Genomic DNA, 15,977 nt, shown 5'->3' on the forward strand with positions numbered 1-15,977 from the left:
TTAGGTGCCCTTCTGACCCTATCAGTAGCAATAGATTGTTGTGGAGGCTACACAACTAGAGAAGAATGCTCAACAATAGGTGAATCGTCAACAATTGGTGAATTATCAACAATAGGTGCATCTTGAACAGCAACATTATCATTATCTGGCGTATTCTCAACATCTATAAAATGCCCCACCTGCACACTTGAATTTTGCTAAACAGGAGCACTAGTAGATAGGTTGTTAGGTAACATAGCAGATTCATTAAAGATAACATTCCTGCTAATAACAATCTTTCGAGTTTGTGGATTCCACAGCTATAGCCTTTAACACAAGATAACATTCCTGCTAATAACAATCTTTCGAGTTTGTGGATTCCACAGCTATAGCCTTTAACACCAGGTTGATAACCATGAGCATAAGAAGTATAACCAAAAACTCTCATTTGCGAATAATCAGTTGGAGAACCAGACCATACCTCAATTGGAGTTTTCTTATCAATGGCAATACTGGGTGAACGATTAATAAGATAGCAAGCAGTGGAAGCAGCTTCACCTAAAAACGTCTGTTCAGATCAGAATTAGACAACATGCAACGGGCCTTAGAAATGATAGTCTTGTTCATACGCTCAGCTACACCATTCTGTTGGGGTGTATAAGGAACAGTGTAGTGCCTAACAATGCCTTCAGATTTGCAATATGATTTAAATTCATCAGAACAGAATTCCATCCCATTATCAATACGAAGCTCTTAACCTTCTTTATCAATACGAAGCTCTTAACCTTCTTTTCAGTTTGGTTTTCAACCATAGTCTTCTACTCTTTGAATGCTGACAATGCTTCTAATTTATCTTTCAAGAAATAAGGCCATACCTTTTCTAGAATAATCATCAATTATGGTCAACATATAATGAGCACCACCAAGAGAATGCTTGCGAGATAGTCCCCATAAATCAGAATGCACATAATCAAGAATACCTTTACTTGTATGACTTGAGGTATTAAATTTTACCCTCTTGTGTTTGTCAAACACACAATGCTCACAGAATCCAACTTGCTAATGCTATGCCTATCGAGAAGTCCTCTCTTACTCAGCACTGCCAAGCCAAGCTCACTCATATGCCCAAGACGCATGTGCTAAAAATTAGTAGCATCAGAAGTAGATAATAAATTAGAAGTTACAGCGGCATCACCTATAATTGTAGTACCACGAAGATGGTACAAATTGGCATATTTCAAATCACCTTCCATAATAATAAGAGAACCTTTTGACACTTTCAAAACTTCATCTCCACCGGAGTACTTGTACCCTTTGCCATCAAGAGTACTCAAACAAATAAGATTCTTGCTCATATCTGGAATATGCCTCACATTTGTCAAAGTTCTGGTAATACCATCATGCATCTTAATCTGGACGGATCTAATACCAATAATATGTTGTGATCTATCATCACCCATTCTAACAGAACAACCTTGGACAGAATCATAAGTGATGAACCAATCTCTATTAATGCATATATGAAAGAAAGCAGCAGAATCAAGAATCCATTCATCAACACTATTTGCACATCCAGCAAAAACAACAAGAACCTTAGAACCATCTGAACTACCATCAGTAGCAGCAACATAAACATTACCCTCATTAGATTTACCATTCGATCTATATGTGCCATTTCTATTTTCCTTGTTCTTCAACTTATAACACTCAAATATAAAATGAGTCTTCTTCTTACAATAATTGCTGAATTTTTCATCCTTATCTCTAGACTTTGAACGGCCCTGTAACCGTTCAAACTCTTGCCTCTATGACCATTATGTGATTTCTTTTGTGTCCTGCCATGAACATACAAAGCTTCTCCGTTGGAAGCTGAACCTTCAGTAGACACTATTTGTTTCATCTTCTCCTTAGCTTGCAATGCCTCATAAACGTCATTCATTGTTAGAGTATCACGACTATACAATATGGTATCTCTGAAGTTTGCAAAAGAACTAGACAGTGAGCACAAAAGAATAAGACCCAAGTCCTCATTATTATATTTTACCTCCATAGACTGTAGGTCAGCAACGATCTCCTTAAAGATCGAAAGATGATTAGGCACAGAACCACCTTCTTGCAACTTGTGCATATACAACTTCATTTTCATATGCATCTTGCTTGTCAAATCTTTAGATATGCAAATTGACTCCAATTTGAGACATAAAGCAGCAGCGGTTTTCTTCTGCAAAACTTCTTGCAAAATATTATTTGAAAGATAAAAATGAATATGAGACAAGACCTTACGATCTTTCCTCTTCTCATCATACCCAAATTTATCAAGTGCATCATCTAAATCAGCTTGTGCTAAAACAGCTCGCATCTTGATTTGCCATAATGCAAACCTTGTATCTCGATCCTTCATAGAAGCCATGTGAAAGAAATAACCAGAAGAAAATAATCTGCATTAAATAATCTAGGTATACTGTGTAACCCTAGCAATAACCTGTAGCTTGGTACACTTTCATGTACGGTTAGCAAATAGCAATAGAAACGTCTAGTAGGCCCTTGTTTACTTCACTCCCAACTCCCAACTTTAGCACTATGCAAAAAGAAGATTCCCCATCACATCAAACTTGTGGTACATGCATGGAGTACTAAATGTAGATGAAATTAAGAACTAATTGCACAGTTTTGTTGTACTTTGCGAGACGAATCTTTTGAGCCTAATTAGTCAATGTTTGCACAATAATTCACAAATACAAACAAAACGCTACAGTGTGCTACAGTGCCAGCACAGTAATTTGGCACCTCCCAATTTGGCCAACTAAACAAGGCCTAGATCCTCGTCGGCACGTAGCAAATTTCTCAATTTAGGGGGTGTTTGGATACGAGGTGTTAAACTTTAATAGCGTCACATCGGATGTTCGGATGCTAATTAGAAGAACTAAATATGAGTTAATTATAAAACTAATTGCAGAACCCTGTGCTAATTCGCGAGACGAATCTATTAAGCCTAATTAATCCATCACTAGCAAATGGTTACTGTAGCACCACATTGTCAAATCATGGACTAATTAGACTTAATAGATTCGTCTCGCGAATTACACTCCATCTGTACAATTAGTTTTGTAATTAGCCTATATTTAATACTCCTAATTAGCATCCAAACATCCGATGTGACGGGTGTTAAACTTTAACACCTGGTTGCCGTGTAAGAAAATTGGCGGAGGTGCTGGTCCTCCCTCGATCCATGTGCAACAACAGGAACTCCTTTTCGGCGTGTTTGGAAACATCCCTAAAAGTTTACTTGTCCATCGAATATTCGATACTAATTAGAAGATTATAAACTAATTGCACAGATGGAGTCTAATTCGCGAGATGAATCTATTAAACCTAATTAGTTCATGATTTGACAATGTGGTGCTACAGTAACCATTTGCTAATGATGGATTAATTAGGTTTAATAGATTCGTCTCGCGAATTAGTATAGGGGTTCTACAGTTAGTTTTATAATTAGCTCATATTTAATCTTTCTAATTAGCGTCCGGACATTTGATATGATCCTCTGAAATTTAGCACCTCATATCAAACACCACACAGTTCGACACAGCACCTTGCAGCAGCAGGGAACAGAGACGGCCGGCTTGATCTCAATCTGCTCGCTCTGTCGCCTCGGGAATCGCCAGCAGCACAGCAGGGTCCTTCTCTCTTGCCTCACGACAAGAATTGCAGGGTAGCAACGGAACTTGTGTAGGATCGGCCGATGCAAGTGCCGGTCCGACTCGAACTCGGCGGCGACGTGGCGACGACGGCAGGAACGGTGAAAGCCCGGTGTGGCTTCGATCAGGAGACGGAAAACGAATTCCGTCGATTTTGCCTCGGAAACCGAGGAAGCAACGCGCCGGCGATAACAACGAGACCTGCTCGGAGCATGTGGAATCGCCGTAGCAGATTAGTTCCGGCGGCGGCGTAAAACAGGGACCGAAACCCTAATTTTTTCGATCGAATCTCGTGACGTACCTAAATAATGCGAAAACACGATCAAACACGAGATATGATTTTTAGGTGGAAAACCCTTACATGAAAAAATTACGGACGCCAACCGACGATCTTTACTAATAAAAAAAACCACAAGCATCAATTAACGATCTTCACTAATGAGTGAGTTATAACGTAGGGAACACAGATAAGTCATCGTGCTCTTCCCGTACGGCTTGCAACTAACTACAGTAACAAATTTGCTAATCACATAATTCAAACCGTGGGACCTCCGGACGTGCCACCCCACACGACCAAGATTCGGCGGATCTCGCCGTCGGGCTTGCTGCACCACTGGATTTGTCGTGGTTCTTGTCTGCACACACGTCTGGTAGAGAGATGGAAATCGGCCATCTTTCTCGTGAACTTGTTTGGATGAGTATTCTAGTGGCGAGTCTGGTGTCAAAGTTCTGACCATAGCGGTGTCAAACTCTACCAGTGTTCTTTAAGTGGATAATGATATCGTGAAACATGACGAGCACGTACAATCCTCAAATTGATCGACAACGTAAGATCGATACACGAGAGAAGTACGACAACAACAACTACTACTGCCGGCGGTCTCGCAGCGATGTGTACCGCTGGGGTAAAAGCGAGTGAATCACTGCTGACGACCGGCCGGCGACGAGGCGATTAATGCGACAGTTTGGCCGCCGGCCCCAGCTTGAGAACCACACGTAGTACGGCGCTCGCTGACGACGAGCACGAGCCACAGCCGCTGCTCCGGCCATGTGTTGGGGCCTCGAGGCCTCTCCACAAGCGCGAGCCGGGTGCACCACACGATCATCAGACTCTCGACGGAGGCGTCATCTTGAGCCTTTTTGTTCTTGAGCGTTTCCCTCTGACTCGGGGAAGCCGCGGCACTGTTCTTTGTTGTGATGTTCGGAAGTCTCTTCTGCCGGACGATTCTCGTAGCGTTGGTTTTGTGATCAGGTCTGTAGAGATACGTACAAGAATACCCCGGTACAGTACGGCGTTTTTCTCCAAGGGGTCGATGGCGATGATAACGATAAGACCTTCAGTTCAGGGTTTCCTCCGGTAGCTGGCTAGCGTCGACGACGCCTTCTCTTCCTTGCCCGTATCGCGAAAGTGAAGTGAAGGACCAGCGTTTGGCATGTGTGCGTACAATAATCGCATCCGCCAAGACGACTGACTTGGATCGGATGCCTCCCTTTGGAAAGTTGTGTTGCCGTAGGACCCTAAACGAAAGCAGCCGAATCTGATTAGAGGTAGCTGCATGGCGTGTCGTATGGCCATGTGAAGTGCACAACAATCTACTCCTAGATGCTACTACGCTGCTTCTGCTAGTAGCCAAAGCTGAATTCGCACACACCGAGAGCTGAATTCCGCACACCCAAAACTGGAAAGAAAGGCGCGTCGCGTAGATGGAGCGAGCACACGCAAAAGTGAGGAGCTACTGCCTAGTCATGAAGCTCAGATGCCGGCCGGAAAAAGTCAGCAAGGGACGGGTCTCTCTCCGGGTGGTGATCCGCGAGGCCCGAAGCTCCGATGCAACGGCAGCCGCACATGCGGCGCGACCGGCGACCAACTCAAACACCGGACCTTGTCGTCACCTTGTGGGCCTCTCGCTTTTCCAGAGCCGAGACGACGAGACGGGACGGCGGCCTCCTCCACCAGTTTCAGTTTGTAGCCTAGCCATCCGGTGACGGAAAAAATCTACCCGCCCCCGCTGACTCTGCGTGCCTGGTTGGTTGCGCCGCGGAGAAGGCCAGCCGCTTCCGAGCCACACAGAGCGCGTACCGCGCCGCAGAGCAGAGGACGCGAGCCGTGCCCCCCCACGTGAACAAGGGGCTCCCCCAACCACTCCTCCCGATTGGGTCACCGGGACGGCGTGGCCTTGGCCGCTCGGCACGGCAGAGCCCCGATGAGGAGAGGACGTGGCCGGCTTGCCCACTCCTGCCCGCGCTCGCACGCTTGTTCCGTTCCGTGCGGTTTCGGCGCTGGGGACGGCGCGCGGCTTGGCTTGGCTCGGGTTGGGTCACGCGGTCCGCGTCGTCGCGCGACGTCCACGGCTGGCTGCGGCCGAGCGAGGAGGAGGAGCGCCGTTTCCAAGCTGCCGTCTCGGCCGCCGGCCCAGCGCGGTCTCCATAGCGCGTCGAGGAGGACGTACTGGAACAACGCTGGACAGCGAGCGTTGCGTTGCGTCCATCCTCCTCCTCCTGTACGAGGCCTTGACACGCGGGCTGCTTTGACTCTTGGCTTGGGATCCATATTCGTTCACTATCGTGCTCCCCCATCCTTTGGTTTTATGATTCAAAGATCATCACACCATGCCTTACACAGTTTGCAGAGCACGGCATGTTTTATTTTTGTGCTTAAACGACCGGGACAGGAGATTGGGTGAGTTCATTTTGGTCGCAAACTGTGCACTCAGCGGCCGCAGATACACTGGAAAACAGCGGTGGTTGACCTGACGAGTCGTAAACGCCCTCTTTTCAACTGATCCGTGTCCAGTGTACTTAGACACGAAAGCCAGGGCCCACCACCACCGGGGGCAAGAAGACAAGGCGCGCGACTCAGCAGGCTCACACACAGGCGGCCACACGGACGCGGACGCAGAAGGTTGCATCAGGTTTCCGCACCGAGGCGCGCGGGGGGAGGGGGCCCACCCCCCACCCAGGCCCAGCAGCTGCCTGGCGGGCTCGGACGCCCACACGAGTCAACGCCTAGAGGTGGAAACCAGCTTAAATTATTCGGGCATTTCAACCCCACCCACTCTCCCCCTCCCCATCTCTCCCGCAAGTCAACTCTCCTCGCCTCCTCTCCCCGCTCTAGCTAGCTAATGCTCCCTCCATTATAACCACCCAACCCTTCCCCGGCCTCCCACCCTCCCCCTTCCCCCCTCCCCCGCCTCCGCTCCCGGCGTCCCGCCATGGGCAACTCGCTCGCCTGCTTCTGCTGCGCCGGCGGCGGCGCAGCCGGCCGTCGCCGCCACGTGGCCCCCGCCGGGCTCCCCTCCGACCCGGCCTACGACGAGGGCCTCGGCCACTCCTTCTGCTACGTCCGCCCGGATAAGGTGCTCGTGCCCTTCTCCGCGGACGACCTCGTCGCCGACGCCAAGGCCGCCGCCGCGGCCGAGGAGGCCACCACGTTCCGGGCCATCTCGGGGGCCGCGCTCAGCGCCAACGTCTCCACGCCGCTCTCCACCTCCGTGCTCCTCCTCCTGCCGGACGACTCCGCGGCGTCGTCGGCCGCCGCCGCCTCGTCCGGGTTCGAGAGCTCCGAGTCCTTCGCCGCCGTGCCGCTGCAGCCGGTCCCGAGGTTCCCGTCGGGGCCGATCTGCGCGCCCGCAGGGGGCGGCTTCCTATCCGGGCCCATCGAGAGGGGGTTCCTCTCCGGGCCCCTTGACGCCGCGCTCATGTCCGGTCCCCTCCCGGGCGCCGCCACCTCCGGCCGCATGGGAGGCGCCGTGCCCGCGCTCCGCCGGAGCCTCTCCCACGGCGGCCGCCGCCTGCGGAATTTCACGCGCGCGCTCCTCGCGCGGGCGGATAAGTTTCAGGATTCGATGGATCTCGGCTCGCCGGACGCCGCCGCCGCCGTGGCCGCCTGTGGCGCCGATTCCGCCGGGCTGCAGTGGGCGCAGGGGAAGGCCGGTGAGGACCGCGTGCACATCGTCGTGTCCGAGGAGCGGGGCTGGGTGTTCGTCGGTATCTACGACGGCTTCAACGGTCCCGACGCAACGGATTTCCTCGTCTCCCACCTCTACGCCGCCGTGCACCGCGAGCTCCGCGGCCTGCTCTGGCATCAGTGCGAGCAAGAGGAGCAGAACGACCAGCATCCCGACCAACCGACCAGCACCACGGCCTCAGATCACCAGGACCAGCCTGCCCATCGCCGCCGCACCCGCCGATCAAGACCCCCGCGCGGCGGCGACGATGACCAGCGGCGGTGGAAGTGCGAGTGGGAGCGCGACTGCTCCACCCTGAAGCCACCAACGCATCGGCCACCTCGGAGCAACGGCGAGAACGACCACCTCGCCGTGCTCAAGGCGCTTGCACGCGCGCTTCGCAAGACTGAAGAGGCCTACCTGGACGTCGCCGACAAGATGGTCGGCGAGTTCCCGGAGCTTGCGCTCATGGGCTCTTGCGTTCTAGCGATGCTTATGAAAGGAGAGGACATGTACCTCATGAATGTAGGCGACAGCCGGGCTGTCCTGGGAACAATGGACAGTGTTGATCTCGAGCAGATCAGTGAGGGTTCATTCGACGGATTGGTTGGGGACTCCCCTCTCCTGTCAGCTGTGCAGCTTACATCCGAACATAGCACTACGGTGCGAGAGGTAATTGAATTGGTTCACAGTTTGATCAGCTTAATTGACTCATTCACTGACTGTTCTGCGATGATCAGATCTGACAGTTACTAATATATGGTGTTCTTGTTCGCAGGAAGTTTGCAGAATACGTAACGAGCATCCTGATGACCCGTCCGCAATCTCCAAGGACCGTGTGAAGGGCTCGCTTAAGGTGACAAGAGCGTTCGGAGCTGGTTTCTTGAAACAGGTTAGCCTTTGCTTGATTATATGTCAGTTTTGCAAAGAATGGATTTGGTTGATGATTTTGATTATGCAATTGGCATAGTTACAAGTGTTTCCCCCCCTAAGAAAGAAGATCTGAAATTGGTGCGGGAAATTTCTATGGTCAAGGGAGCATAAAGTCTAATCTCATTATATCAGGTGCATAGTAAGACACTTTTGCTGCAATACTGGGTCAGCAAATAATTATCAAGATCTTGATTAATCAAAGTCAAAAAAGGAAAGCAGCATTTGGTATAATTGGTCCAAGTTTGAAAAATGATCAAATCACTCTCAATTCTAATTTCCTTTGAGTAGAAATTATGACCATCTTACACTGATACAGACTGTCTTGACCTTGACTTAAAAGCATATGGTCGCATGTACTGAATAAATTACTTCAGTTTCACAGTCACCATGTGTATAGCTAGTCTGAATAGTGTAGGAGAAGCTGCTCCCAGAGAAAACGAAGTTTCTTTTGCTTCTGTCCAAGTGCAAAGAATGTGCTTGTGCAGTACTGAAATGTGGCCAGCAAGCTAGCGAGTGGAGTGGCTTTGAAGGCAGGCACGTTTCTCCTATCAAGCCAAAATACTGTCGGTTCTAGTAATACTGTTTTATTAGAACAATTTGCAAATCAATCACGACTCCATGCTAGGGGAAGGTCTTTTTCTTGCAACTGACGTGAGATATAACTTATAGGGAAAATATTGCAACGATAACCATGAAGTTAAGCAACCCATTTTTTTCTAATTTGATGAGTAATTGAGTCAACATGTCTTAATTTTGACTTTTAGCATCTATTAATGCTCAAGTTAGTTTTGACTTCCCTGTAGCTGGTACCATATGCTTATTTTCCTTCCTGCACTCACAATTTTTGCTATGTTTTTACAGCCCAAGTGGAATGATGCACTGCTGGAGATGTTCAGAATAGATTACGTTGGGTCGTCCCCGTACATCACGTGCAATCCTTCGCTCTTCCACCATAAACTCAGCACAAGGGACAGATTCTTGATACTATCTTCAGACGGCCTTTACCAATATTTCACCAACGAGGAGGCTGTTGCTCAGGTAGAAATGTTCATCGCAACAACCCCTGAAGGTGACCCTGCCCAGCATCTGGTGGAGGAAGTTCTTTTCCGAGCAGCAAACAAAGCAGGTATGCTGAAGTCATATCGTGTTTGTTTGGTAGTCGTTGTGCAGTAACCTTTGAACTTCTGGAAGGTCAAGCTGAGTTAGCTCAGATCGGTCACTGATCTTGTTTTTCACATGGCTTGTGGTTGCAGGCATGGACTTCCACGAATTGATAGAAATACCGCAGGGCGATCGTCGGCGATACCATGACGATGTATCTGTCATCGTAATATCTTTGGAGGGTAGGATCTGGAGATCATGTGTGTAAATAGGTCAGCCATACTAGATTAGGGAAAGAAACGTATAGAGAAAGAGAGAGGTTCTTGCAGACCTTTGAGCAGTTCTTGCGGCTACTCCACTCCTCCCCAGCTGTCACTGTACAATACCAACGAAGCACTGGGTTGGGCTTGGGATCTCGGTGCATCCAGCTGAATGACGATGAAATCCACTGGAGCACGACGACGCCGTTGCCGTATGAGATGTTCGTGTAAAAGAGGATTTGTTCAATTATTAATAACTAAAATCATGACCAATTGGTCAAGTTTCTTTGACCCCCCTTTTTTGGCACCTTCTGTGTTCATACTTAACATTACATGTGTATGGGAGACTGATTCAGAGTTGGACTTCTGCGATTCTGAAATATTAGAATTTTATGCCAAAATGCGAAGAAGGGTTCTTTGGTCAGAAATCATTTGAGGGTGTTGACCTCTTAACTGGTAGCCCTTTCCAGAGCTAACCCATGTTGAACAATTCAGCAAGCACTGCCAGGTGCCAGGTAGCCGGCCTTATCTTGTGTGATAAACCATGGGTTATCGATGGCTTCATGCCATGAATGACCCTAAGTTGACCTCTGATCTAGCATGCCCTACTCACAATCAATCAGGCCTTATGGAGCTAGCTTTATCTCTTGGTTTCAGCACTTTCTGAATTTCAAAGATCTGATGGGCTTGATTGCTGCTGCTTTCACCAATAATTGTAGTTGCCTTCGAGTCTACCACCACTTGCTGCATAATTTCAAGAGGCATACACTTTTATGTTTCTAGTTGGTAAATAAATAGTGCATTTCTTAGATAAAAAGAGAGTATAGCTTTGCTAGTCTATACATTATTTTCTGCCAAGTGCCAAGTAGTGAGAGTCAGACACAGCTATCTTGAAATGTTTGTTTCCTGCGATAGATAACACTATTCTGAAGCAAGGGAAAGCAGGAGCAGGCGATTTCCTGTAAGAAATGCATTCTTTTTCGGGCGAGTGGTTGCTAGTGCGAAAAGAAAGCCCATCGTGCCGGGTCATTTCCCCGTTATATTTCTCCCACCACGCGCACTGACGTTGAGCGTCATTCCGGTCGCTTGGTTGTGAATTGGTTTCCAAGCAAACCCTTTTATACTGTTGCTTTTAAGGTACAGAGAGTTGAAGCGAGGAACATCTCCCTCTTTTTTCCAAGGAAGAGAGAGTTTTATTAATTGCTCATAATTATTGTTTCACTACTAGTAATACCCATCCCCCTCCGAGTTTTAGTTTTGAAATCACTAATTTTTTTCTTATTATGATATAGTTCTAATAACTAAGAGATTATGAAAGCATTTTTTAAAACAAAAATAAACATATGATTTATATATTTTGAAACTAAATATTTTTAAAAATACTTATGGTCAAAGTTTAAGATCAGATTTCAGTCAAAACATCAAGTATTTGTGATGAGAGTGAGTATTTTCTCTCGTATAAAAGAAACAACACACATGTGATTCAAGAATCTTTGTGCAAATCAGAGAAAACCAATAGGCAATAGCTTTCACCAAATCAGCAGGGCTTGGGCAAAAAGAGAACCGAACTATTACTACTGGCTGCAGAATCATGCTTTCACGATGGGCTCGTCCAGAAGAAAGGAGATCACGCCATAGGCAATGGGCCAAGTAAGGATATGGGCTGAATGCTAACAGTGTAGCCCAAGCAACTGCACACCTGAGCATAGCCCATGGGCCCAAAACCCTTCTACCCGGCGTCTACCTTTTCCTAAACCAAAGAAAAGATTTATTATTTATCCACCGCCGCCGCTGCCGACCGCCGCCGTGCCGCCATTCCACCCCGAGAGCTCAAAGCTACCCCCGTGAAGGCGAATCGCACCGTGCTACCATCGCAGCAGCGTATCTTTCGCTACGCGATGGGAATTATTGTTTGGTTGTTGTGCCGTTGGGGTTAAGATGCCGCCACCGCCGGCGAAGACGGTGCTGTTCGTGGGGGTGAACGAGGGCCACGTTATCACCAAGCGTGAGCTCCCGCCTCGCCCTTCCGCCAGCAAAGGAGTATGATGCAATGCTCGATCAATTCATCTGTTTTTCTGTGTAGATTGGTGTTTCGCTCCCGTGTCATCATAGTTGTATGTTGCATTGTGCGATCGTTACCCTGTAGCTTCTACTCGTTGGATCGAATTGAGCAAATTCAGACATATGGTTCTATTTAACCTGACAGTTAATGGTGTATGTATTACATTGCTGTTCCCGGAGAACGGTTTCTGAAGCGTATGCTATGACCTGTAATTGCTCTAGTAAATGTAGCAAATCGAATTCAGGAGCTCTGTTACTGGGTACTGACAAGTGGGAACATGATCTATGACTTATGTCGCGCATCGCGTGCACCGTACCTAAGCCTTACACGAACTTAGCTTTGAATATGTCATTTTGAGAAGTCTGTTCATGTACTCGGAAATTGGTTGGCACTTGTTCTTGAGGTTCCTTCCTTGAAGGCATTAAAGATGAATCTCCTCGGAGTCTATTTTGTGTACATGCAATTCTTGCATATGCAATCTTCATACTTAGCTTTCGATGTGAAACTATTGCACCAGTCATGGTCCAGGAAAAAAAACTATTGCACCAGTCACTTACCTAGTTAACTTAGCCATTATGATTAATTAACTAGATAAAAGATGAAAGGATAGATGTAAATTTGGTGTAATCAACTTGTCTCCTCTTCCTTCATTTCAGTGTATGCTGGTGGGATGCTCGTTTGTAGTGAGACTATCTATATGTTGTGCTTTAAAAGCTTTTTGAACACGTTACTTATTTTTATTTCAGAAATCTGGCAGGAGGACCTGGTTTGTAAGGCACGTGATTAGGGAAGTTGCTGGATTGGCACCATATGAGAAACACATCATTGGGCTTCTGAGGAATTGTAGGGACAAGCGTGCTCTTAAGTTGGCAAAAAGAAAGCTCGGGACGCACAGGAGATCTAAGAAGAAGCGTGAGGGGATGCTCGATGTTCTTAGGAGGATGAGGTACGCTTCTACTTTCCATTCCTGTATACTTACAGAGAATATTACCGAAATTCGAAGGAGTTGCTTTTGTTGATGGAGATCAAAGTTTTTGTGTATCAAATCGTGTAGTGACCCAAACCAATCATCTAATAGTTGCTCCATGTTGAAAGCAAGCCACCTTTTGACAGGATCCTTTAGCTACAAGGTTAAGGGCCGTCTTTGAATTGAGTTATGCGCCCGCCGTTTATCCGTTTTACTTTTAGATGAATGCTCATTTGTGTGGGAGAAATTATGCTCTGAACATAGTTCTTTTGCAGAACTATAATCGTGACCTATTAGTTATTAGCAGGAAGCTCAACAGTTTAAGTTGATTACTTAGCTAGTTTTGTTTTAACTTGTGCCATAGAAGCTTTTGCAAGTAATCTTTTTCAAGGCTTTATGGTCAGTTTCATGTTTGGTAATACCATGAGTACACAGACTATTGTAGTACTATAATTTCTTTCCCACTCGTTGATTTAGTTTAAGTGTTGCTGCTTTGCATGACTTAAAATCATTGCCCTGGGCCAAATGCAATCATATTAATTGTGGTTACATCAGATTGAGAATATTTTGCATTTTAGCTGCTAATTAGCAGAACAAAGCCAAGCATCTAACTCCAAGCCCATACCATAACAGAGTAGATCACATGTAATTGAACCTTCCGTTCAGTTGAATGCATCATTGTGTACAAAGAAAAGTGAGTCTGGGAACAAATAATTAAAGTATAAAAAAGGTCCCCTAACCAGCTACCCTCAACTGTTGTCATACGTTTCACCGCAAATGGAAGCTTAGGTCATGAGTTGTGTACGTATTGGTTCATGACATCACGTAATATATCCACGCAATTCCTGTCGTTATCTACTCGATCTGGCAATCCATCACAAGAACCACTGTTGCGCTAGATGTTGATGGGGGCTGTCACAATTATCCGGAGAGATGCTTGCATACTGGAGGATATGGATGAGCTGAAAGTTAGAGCTACTTTGGAACCGATGTACAGCTGAATTATTCCAGTCCTGGCAGCAGTAGTTCTACTCTTGATTGAGTTTCATAAACTTGTTAGCAACTTAAAAAAACTGAACTAGTATTGCAGTCACTTTGATTCAGCATCTTGCTCGATGCAGTGTTCTTGTTGTGTTGATAATAGGCAACCGTCTTGCGATTTTGACTGGATCGTGTTTGTAACCTTAATAGTGCAGCTAATTACTTTTGATCTTGTCTGCAGATCTGCAAGGTGCAGCGGCGCGACTTGCTGAGAAGTGCTGCAGTTGTGTCGAGAATTAGACTAGTGAGTTCAGATAGAATTTTTGCAGGGCGTATATCTAGTGAAGGAAACTGAGCTTACCATATGGATACTCATTTGGCTGAAATTAAGTATATAATTGGTGGTCGTTGATTCCCTCTTTTAAGGTTCTGTGTGGTTTTCTGTTGTTTCCTAGCTTCACGAATCACTTGAATATACACACTGAAATTTGCAGTGTTGGATCAAATTTTGCGTCTTGGGGTTCCTACTTTTGCAGAGATATACTACACGTTTCCACTGCCGTGCGGCATCAAATGATTCCGAATATTCTGAGATTAAAAGAAAACTATAATTCGCAGCGTCAATGCAAGTCTCAGAAAGCACAGTGTGTGCAGTGTCCGGATCAAGCATTCTTTCGCAGATCAATTTCAGTCGTTTCAGTCAATCTCTTGTGCATGCATGGTACGCTCGCACTGAAGTACTGAACCACGCCTCTTGTTCGCCCAGCGAGGCTCGCCACTTTTTGTTTTTGTGGCACGGTGTGATGGCACTACGTGAGAGATTCCAGCTTTCCCTAAATAGTTCCAAACGAACCGGCTCGCCTTACATGTATTTGGTGGTTTCCCCACGCCAGCAGCAGCTGCTGCCCTGCTGGTGATCGAGCCATGCTGCAAGCCCCACACGGTACACTGGCCACGTCCATTCTGTCCTGCGTCGCGTCGTCCCCCCGCCTGCCCGCTGCAAACCGACCAGAGCCTCTGCCGCGGCACCGTCGTCGCGGCGCGCTTGGCCGCGCCCGAGGGCGCCGCCGTCCAATCAACCAGGCATCCTCCGATCCGCCGGACCAGGTGACCCGGCCAGCGTAACCGCGCCGCGCGCACGTCGCTTCAGGCCAGACGACGGCAGCTTTCCATTCCGTCGGCGTCGTACGCGCGCGCGACACCTGCCCGTGAACGACTCGCTCTCTCTGGGCTCCAGCGTACGCGGCCGCGCCGCGCGGATAGGTTATCCCCAGGCGCGCACGGCGCCACGCACCGGCTGGCCGTCGCTTGGACACCGCGCGGTACACGCGGCGGCCGGGGCCTCCCCTACCAGCCGGCCCCGGCCCGGCCGAGCTCTCACCGGCCGGGTAACGACCTGGATCGGAGAAAACTGGGAGCAAGCAGCGGCGCGGGCACGGGACATGTGCGCGTGGCACGCACGCACGTACGCCGCCGGACGGCCGGCGACTAGGCAGAGGCGTGTGTAGTGCACGTACGTTGCTGTAGACGTGTGCATGCACGTACGCCGGCCGGCGCGTGTTTAGTGCACGTTGCTGTTGCTTTTATTTGCCCACCCTGCAGATGACGGCAATGATTGCGCGCGCGCGCGGCGGGGTTGGATGGCGCGACACGGCACGGCACGGCACACGCAACGGCGTGATGGGCACTGCATGGGGCTACGACGATCAAGTCGACGGCGACTGCAGCGCCGCGGCGGCGGCGGCCGCGACGTCACGCTCGCTGGCGTAGCACCAACCTACGCTAGCTAGGTAGCGACGTGGCGTGGCTTTGGTAGCCATGTTGTTCGCATGTTGGAGCGCGCCGCGCCGTCCCGATCGGGCACGACACGGCCAGTAGGCCACCTGCTGATCATCCATAGACGATGATGGGCGCCGCGACGACGGGCCACACACATGCACGTTCCGGCGGCCTAGATCGCCCGGCCGGCGACCCCACGACCGGGACGGCGATGATATGCATGATGACACCACCGGAAAGAGGGGCAAACTAAAGGTGACGCGGACATGG

General features: G+C 48.5%; 2 protein-coding genes across 3 annotated transcripts; both read left to right on the forward strand.

The window, feature by feature from the left end:
• The first annotated feature begins 6,750 nt into the window (after positions 1-6,750).
• On the forward strand, positions 6,751-10,209 carry LOC101763491 (protein phosphatase 2C 35). Of its 2 annotated transcripts, none has more exons than XR_002675992.1 (4): positions 6,751-8,296; positions 8,403-8,516; positions 8,595-8,689; positions 9,419-9,551. XR_002675992.1 is itself a non-coding variant. In XM_004981192.3 (4 exons), the coding sequence occupies exons 1-4, from the start codon at positions 6,890-6,892 to the stop codon at positions 9,924-9,926; spliced, it is 1,902 nt and encodes a 633-aa protein (XP_004981249.1). In that variant the 5' UTR covers positions 6,759-6,889; the 3' UTR covers positions 9,927-10,209. The 2 variants fall into 2 exon arrangements, 1 of the variants encoding a protein (XP_004981249.1); XM_004981192.3 differs by lacking the exon at positions 8,595-8,689 and adding an exon at positions 9,811-10,209 and having other exon boundaries at positions 6,759-8,296; positions 9,419-9,683.
• Positions 10,210-11,856: 1,647 nt separating this feature from the next.
• Positions 11,857-15,698, forward strand: LOC101772435. Its single transcript, XM_004986094.1, has 5 exons — positions 11,857-11,958; positions 12,727-12,926; positions 13,035-13,110; positions 14,170-14,232; positions 15,531-15,698. The coding sequence occupies exons 1-5, from the start codon at positions 11,857-11,859 to the stop codon at positions 15,696-15,698; spliced, it is 609 nt and encodes a 202-aa protein (XP_004986151.1).
• Positions 15,699-15,977: the final 279 nt, after the last annotated feature.

The sequence above is a fragment of the Setaria italica genome, chromosome IX (genome assembly GCF_000263155.2).
Source record: "Setaria italica strain Yugu1 chromosome IX, Setaria_italica_v2.0, whole genome shotgun sequence".
Taxonomy (NCBI): domain Eukaryota; kingdom Viridiplantae; phylum Streptophyta; class Magnoliopsida; order Poales; family Poaceae; genus Setaria; species Setaria italica.

Coding starts and splice junctions, on each gene's coding strand:
- LOC101763491 (XM_004981192.3), top strand. CDS start 6,890: ATGGGCAACTCGCTCGCCTGCTTCTGCTGCGCCGGCGGCGGCGCAGCC. Junction 8,297..8,402: donor ATAGCACTACGGTGCGAGAG/GTAATTGAATTG, acceptor TCTTGTTCGCAG/GAAGTTTGCAGAATACGTAA. Junction 9,684..9,810: donor CCGAGCAGCAAACAAAGCAG/GTATGCTGAAGT, acceptor TTGTGGTTGCAG/GCATGGACTTCCACGAATTG.
- LOC101772435 (XM_004986094.1), top strand. CDS start 11,857: ATGCCGCCACCGCCGGCGAAGACGGTGCTGTTCGTGGGGGTGAACGAG. Junction 13,111..14,169: donor CAGGATCCTTTAGCTACAAG/GTTAAGGGCCGT, acceptor TCTTGTCTGCAG/ATCTGCAAGGTGCAGCGGCG. Junction 14,233..15,530: donor TTGTGTCGAGAATTAGACTA/GTGAGTTCAGAT, acceptor CCCACCCTGCAG/ATGACGGCAATGATTGCGCG.